Raw genomic sequence first — 7,322 nt, forward strand, 5'->3', positions numbered from 1 at the left:
TTCTTAACTCCTTCCGTGAAGTACGTAGAATTGGTGTTACATGCTCTTTTTTCTTCTTCTTTTTGTTAGTGGACAAGGAAAACTAGATAGGTGGTTTGAAATCTAATAGTTTGTATCTAACATGACAAACTTTGCATCCATCTCGATTGAAAATTGCTTCAATCTATTTTTTTAAAATTAAAGACTTGTTTTCAACGATGCAATATAATGTTCCGACACATAATAGAATTTGCTTCAATTTGACATAATTTTTTGCCTTATAATGATATATTGTTTCCAAAACATTAAAAATTGTTCAGCCGAGTAGCGAATTGCTTCGAATGAAACATAAATTGTTACCACATTTCTGACGGTTTCGCTTTCACGATTACACGTGCTTCGATGAAATAGGAATGCATTGCTAAAATAAAAAACTTTTGTTTCCAACAGCTTGGTGCAACTTATTTGTGCTTCCTATGCAGAAATATTTTTTGTGTTAATTACATTGCTTCAACGACAAATTATTTTGATCAGTAAAAATATATATCTGTTTCAAGCGGTTATAGAATTGTCCCGAATGTAACATCAGACTGCTTCAAAAAAATATTGAAGTTTGCTTCAAAAATTAAGATAAATTTGCTCCAAATAGAATTAGATTTTGCTTCTGCACAACAAGGACTTAATGGAATGAATAAACGACTATGTATGCCGTGTGGCCAAAATGACGCGACGCACGGTTCACATCAACTGTCATGGATGACATAGGTCCATTAGTATTGCTTCAAAAAATATATTTTTCCATTGCATCCAAACTATATAAGTATTGCTTCCAAACTTAGATCATCGAGTGTTAAGAGAATCATTGGTGCAGGACCCTGGGGCGTGCAGTCCTAGAGGGCCATGCTGTTGTCCAGAGGAAGCACCATATCAGTGCCATTGGCAGGGTGTAAGCTGCTGGTATGGGTGCACAGGTGAACACGGCCGCATGGCGATCCCTATTTGTCAGGTCAGGTCAGATGCTCGGTTGCAGGCTACAAGTCGCTTCCATCATCGGCGCCATCAACCAGTGTGATGCGCTTGGCTCCGACGTGTGCTTCCTCTTCCGCTTCCATCATCCCGCCTGCAAATCATTGCTGGCAATGCGGTTGGTACGGCACTACCATATCATGGCGAAAAAGACTCGCCATCATATGAGGCAAGAAACGCATTGACTATAAAATAGATGCACTCGACAAAAATCATGGCGAAAAAGACTCGCCACGGTATTAGGTGCAGTACAACAGATTAACTAGATGCATATCTGAACAAAACATTAATATTAGAAGCAAAAAAAATTTGCAAATATTAATCAATACAAATGAGAGAATGTTACCCTGGTAGAGGACCTTTCAATCTGAAGCATACAGGTTTGAATTCATCGTTTCTTTTCTCTTGTTTTCTATCAGCCTTGCTCCCGATGGACATGTAGTACAAGTACAACAGCAAGAAAATTAGAACAACATCATCAGGCCCGTCTCATCTGATCATTTTTCCTGTAATACGACCTAGAAACAACATGATCGGCGCATGCGGCAACCTAAGAACGTCTTTGGGTTTTCCATGCAGGAGAGAACATCATGGGCAGCACAGAGTACACCAGCATAGAGAGGAATTGGACGGTGCAGGTGGGCGACAACTGTTCCAGAGGACGCACCGGTGAAGAACCAGATCGGCGAGGGGCGTGGCGAGCTCGGCGATGGAGCTGTGGCGGCCTAGCGGGGGCAGGCTAGAGTCGAGAGGGTCGGTGCATCTGAGATTATTTGCGGGATCTATGGAGACGGACAAGGCAAGAAATCAGGCTCGTTTGGAAACTGAATAATGAATGGATTTTGGAAGCAAATCAGGGGTGCGATTAAAAGCCCATCAACGCTCCTCAACTGGTCTGACGAATATCTCCTTATCAGATGTATGATAGGAAGTGTTTCCCATACATAAATTGGTAAACTGCACCAAAAGCTACATGCAGCATATTGCAACAATGTCTGGAATAGTTTGTATCGGCCAATATTTGAGAACCATCGTTAGCCGACACAGTATAACTAGAACAAGCATAAAAAGCCATCGTTATGAAGTTTCTGCCATTAATAAATAAGGAAAAAAAAGTAGGCACAGAAATAGCCCGGGGATTGATAAGCTTGCAATTTTGCTTTTTGAGTCTACAGTAAATAACCAGAGAAGCCTTTTGGGATTGAGGGCTTTGGCATCCTCACTCGAGCGAGCCACCATAGCTGCGTGTCACCCCAAAAGGGGCCATCTTCAGTACAAAACAAAGGCAATTAGTATGTCACTCCAGTTGATGAGTTAATTAGTGTCCCTTTACTTGCTTTCTGCTTCATGACATGGTCAAATTATGCACTCTTATGTGTGGTGTTGTTGTTACTCTACAACTTCTGAAATCATCTCTCCATGTGAACTATTTACTGCTTGGGAACATGGTAAAACATTTTCATTTGACGAGTGTATTGTTACCGTTAATTTTGCTAGCGTAATGTTCTATTATTCACTCAGAAGGGTGATGTAGCTAGTTTGAAAAGTAACATGTGGCAAGCTGCATAAGTCACAAGAAGAAAATAACAACTATCATGTTTCTTCTTTCATTGGTCATTGCCAAGTGACAGAAACACAAGCATTGAAGCCACCTTCAGCTTCCATTCAAACATATACATGGGTTGAGATTCTTTCTGAATCGACATGATTGTTCATACCAGTACAAAATAATGGATGAATAACGTACCTTGAGCAGTGGTTGACCGCGACATGGTGCCCGAAGAGCGTGAAGCGGTACGGTTGTTAAGATTGTCATAAGCCCCCTCTGTGCCGGCACCTCCAGCCTAGCGGGGTCACCGCCACCACACCCCTCTGCTCCAGGGCAGCCACCGTGCACTCCCGGGTCCCCAGGCCTTGGGCGCGTGCGTCCTCCACCGTCCAGAGAATCAGCGGGCGGCGATGTACATGGGTACGTTGGCGTGCGGCAGGGCTGACTGATTGATGACACAAAGGAGTGGCTGGTGCGGTAGTCCTGAGCGGTTGGCGGCGAGAAGGAGTGCGGGGCTGAGCAGTTGGCGGCGACGACACATCGAGAATCGTGTGGAAGTTATTTTTGATATGAGGGAGCATAGAGAGAGAGACGAGTGGTACATGAGATTATTTTTTGGATTGGGGGATTGGTGTTTTGTTACTGCACTCAACGTCGTTGGCACTTAACATTAGAAGATTTTGGAGCATTAGATTATGTTATTATATTGTCCAGATGGTGATTTGGATCTTCCCTTTCGTGTTTTTATAGGGGTAGTAGATTATGATTTCGCTGGTAGGTGAGGTTTGGCCAACATTGAGATGACAATAGTGACTTCATTAATTTGGACGTTCTGTGATTAATATTGACCGTTGATGTCGTGAGAGTCCATTGGTAGTGGTTTGTTATTGTTTTTTCTATATTGCTCAAACATTGGGGCGAGGTGGGGTTGGGCAGTAAATTAAAAAAATAGTAATAAATTTAAAAATATTTGACTTTTCTTTTGTAGATGCTCGTTTTAATTAGTGTCACAAGCATGGTTGACAGTTTTCATGCCAAACAGAGCAGCAGTGTTTTTTTGGTGAAAATAAATAAATTTGGGTGTAATATTTGGTGTTCCATTTGTTTTTGTTCTTGCACAGTCCAAAATTCTTAACCTTTTTATCCAAAAAATTACATGGCAAAATTTGTTATGAATTTTTTGCTATTTTCCCAACATAAGTTGTATACTCCGTAGTATAAGAACAAACCAGTCATTTTCCTCCTATATAATAGCCGTTCCTCTTCACTGGCCACAACATAATTTTCAAACTGAACATGTCCATGACAAGCAGCTCAAATCCAAGAGTAAGACTTGAATTCTTCACCTGCAACAGTTTGTTTTCTCGAGCTTGTCAGTCTTCATATCTAATGATTTTTCATCATCCATCTCATCTGCCTAACATGAAATTCGACGACATCCATGATGATGTGTTATGTTGCTGCAATTGGTTGGCTGACCTAATTGGGGCAACAACTGATGAAGTAGCGATGGTGCAACCTGAGAGGGACAATCATGGGGAGGTAGCTGGGGTTCATGTATGGGAAGGGACATATACCTTTCTCTCTAGAAACAAGAGAAGGTTATAGTACTAAATTTCAATTGCTAGGTGTTCGATTCGTCAATTTTGTTTCATGGAGAAAACCTTAAAATTGTGGATTTCCAGTTTCATATCATCACTGGAAGGATTACTACATGGGAAGAATTATTGACGAGTCTTACATCGTCTCTAATCCTTAGCTGGATATGATGAACCAATACCAGAACACCTATCTCGCTCCAGGGGAGCGCATTATCAGCTCGTTTCTACCTTAAAAGTAAAAACAATACTTGTGGCAAAAAAAGCAGCAGCAAATTGCTACCCAAGTACCAAATTTCTTCCTTTAATCATTGCAGCACTAAAGTAAAAATCAAGGACAATTTAAATAACAAAAATTTTCTGCTGATTACGGGACATAGTGCACACATCTAAGCAAGCATGCCTCTGACAAAAAGAAGTTGAGACACAGAGCAGGAGCAACCCGCATGTGCTATTAAGCAAGTAGGACTACTACTGTGATGGCTTCTTTTTTTGCAGGGTACTACTCTGATAGCTTGACCAAATTGCATTCCGAATAAAAAACATCAAACTTTAGTAGTACCTGAGTGTTTGAACCAAATTTCATTCTGAATAACAAAGACAAACTATGCGCAGCCTTGAAAGGAGAAATACTGAATTATCATTTCAACAACTAAAACGTAGTGACAAACATAGATGGAAATATGTGAAATAGAAGTAAATTTTTAACCAGCGATGAACAGTAGAAAAGGTTTCAACAGCATATATAGATACTCCATAGTTCAGAGCATTAGTAAGATGTTCATGGCATCATAATAAGCACCAGCTGATGACAGCAAATTGCTACCTTAAGTCCGCAACCATCCAAATGCCATGTTCTACTGGTAGCACCAAGTAAGAAGTGCTAAGAACAAATGGCATGTGTCCAAAATCCAAGGATAAAGAAAAGCAAAACTCACAAACATTTACACATGCCCTATGAATGGAGGCACCTCGTCATCTTCTTGCATATCACCGGAGGGAATTGGAATAATGCTCTCACTGAGGCAGTACGGAGTGAGCATCATCCGGTATTGACTCTTCCCAACGTTCACGATACCTAGAAACTTACCATCAGTGTCGCAGCGCAGCACATGTTTTGAATTAAACCTTATCAGCAGCTCACGATCGTTGAGTAGAACCACATCGTTGAACCATCGCACTGCTGAATGAAGTGGTGTTTTCTTTTTCTTTTTGTAAGAAGTTAGATATAGTTGTCGTGATAACTCCAACGTTGACAGGTCAATCCGGTAATGTAAACCCCATATTCTACCCTCGTAATCCTGCATAACCCAGATATCGATAACGGTTAAACCAATATTCAACTTGGTGCATTTGCCGCCCCAAAAAGCAAGACCCCCCTTCATATCAAACAACTTCTTATCAGGGTATTGATGGGCAGGACTATGCATCCATCGGAATGACTCGGCTTCTGTGTCAAACACAATAATATCTCCAATGGCTCCAGGAATATCACCAGCACCACAAGGAGGGCACCAGTGTAGGCAACCACGGTGCTGGACTGGTGGTGGACAATTGGACCCAAGGAGCAGCCTAACCAGGAACCTATGTTCCACATAAGATGACAGGACGATTGGCATTTTCACTGTGACATGTCTCGGCTCGGTAGATCCAACCGTGATGACGTATAAGTTGGATTTACCCTGAGATGGCGTTGAGACCAAGAGCACCCTGTATTCCTCGGTTGGATGGTGCCGGTAGAAACCACTTACTCCGTTGACGGCTTGGGCAGCTTGAGGCTGTGGTAGGATCACATGTTTGCGGATGACCGGGTTACAGACGTATAATTGGCATCCCCACTTGATGACGATGAGACCATCACAAGTGCCTTGGAGGCAACTATCTGAATGGTATCTGGTGCCAGGGTTGAATGGCCAAAGCTTTTGATTGGAGGAACTGGTGCCAGCCGCTCGGAAGAGGACGAAACTCGCAGGACAGCCCTGCCCATTGATGATGGGGAGCGACGGCTGGCGGCGATGGTGTTCAAGCATGAATTCAGAGGTGGAGGTGGTACTGTACCACGACTTGCTGACGGCACGGCAGCGGCCGACATCCTTGGACGGCAACAGGACGAGTATGCTGTCGATGAGATCCTTGGGAAGATCCTCGAGAAGGGTGTTTCCTCTGAAGTCCGGCATGGTGCTCCGTCCGGCTAAAATGAAGCAGAAAGATTTAGTAAGTTACAAGCCAAGAAACGAGGTGGAGGGTGCGTCCACAGTTAACTGCTCCGGCGAACGGCTTGAATTAAGGAAACACATGTAAGTACAGGAGGAAAGCGAAGACAGGTTTACCTGGGACTGGAGACGCGCAGATCCAGCAGCAACGACGGCTGTCGAGCTATGTTGGCATCGCGATCCGTCGCCTATAGGCAGGAGCAGGAGTACAGATGAGATCTGAGCGCCAACGAGATGATAGAAAAATAAAGAAAACGGGCGGAGAAGCTGCTCACCTGTGTGGCTGTGTCGGGGAAGAAGGTGCTTCGGCGTGCTTGATCCCCGTCCCAGGAGAAGAGGGTCCGGAAGCCAGGAGCTGACGGTGGCGGACTATGGAGGCGAACACGATCTGATGAGGCGGGTGGACGTGAGGAGCACCGGCGAACTTGATCCGGAAACGAAGAAAGAATTAGGGCGCTCCGGCGTGCTGCTGCTTCATCGCCTTCCCAAGAGGAGAAGCTCTCGCGTAGCGGAGGAGACACGGCGGCGGAAACCCAGGAGGAGAAGTTTTCGCCTTGGGGAGGCGGACAAGATCGGACAGTGCACCGGCGAGATCCAGAAATGAGAAGCAATTAGGTCCTCTGCAGTCTGCACTCGGCAGTTCCGACTTGTAGGAAATCGAGACATTAACTCGCCAGACCTTTTTTTTTTTTTTGCCGGTGAGTCAATGAGTACTGATCAGTTGCCAAAATAAGAGATATCCAGTATCTATCTAATTATGTATAACACATTAAGATCTTCCATATATATGTCCCTATGTCCACTACGCGTTAACAATGTTGATCTATTCCAAAGTCCAGGATATCTCTTTTTTTAAGCATATTAAGAGTTGCTGTAAAAAACCGTGCCCGGGAAAATTGCATTTTACCGAGCGCGGAAGATTCCGACACGCGGAAAAAACTTGCGCTTGGAAAAATT

General features: G+C 43.6%; 1 protein-coding gene across 1 annotated transcript; it reads right to left on the reverse strand.

Annotated features, from left to right (window-relative positions):
- Nucleotides 1-4,875: 4,875 nt before the first annotated feature.
- On the reverse strand, nt 4,876-7,021 carry LOC123411307 (F-box protein At5g18160-like). Its single transcript, XM_045104240.1, has 3 exons — nt 6,641-7,021; nt 6,483-6,553; nt 4,876-6,343 (listed from the first exon to the last, which is right to left on the reverse strand). Exon 3 carries the CDS (start codon nt 6,327-6,329, stop codon nt 5,097-5,099), a length of 1,233 nt encoding a protein of 410 aa, XP_044960175.1. The 5' UTR covers nt 6,330-6,343; nt 6,483-6,553; nt 6,641-7,021; the 3' UTR covers nt 4,876-5,096.
- Between the last annotated feature and the right edge of the window lie 301 nt (nt 7,022-7,322).

This window comes from Hordeum vulgare, chromosome 7H, assembly GCF_904849725.1.
Source record: "Hordeum vulgare subsp. vulgare chromosome 7H, MorexV3_pseudomolecules_assembly, whole genome shotgun sequence".
In the NCBI taxonomy this organism is placed as follows: Eukaryota; Viridiplantae; Streptophyta; class Magnoliopsida; order Poales; family Poaceae; genus Hordeum; species Hordeum vulgare.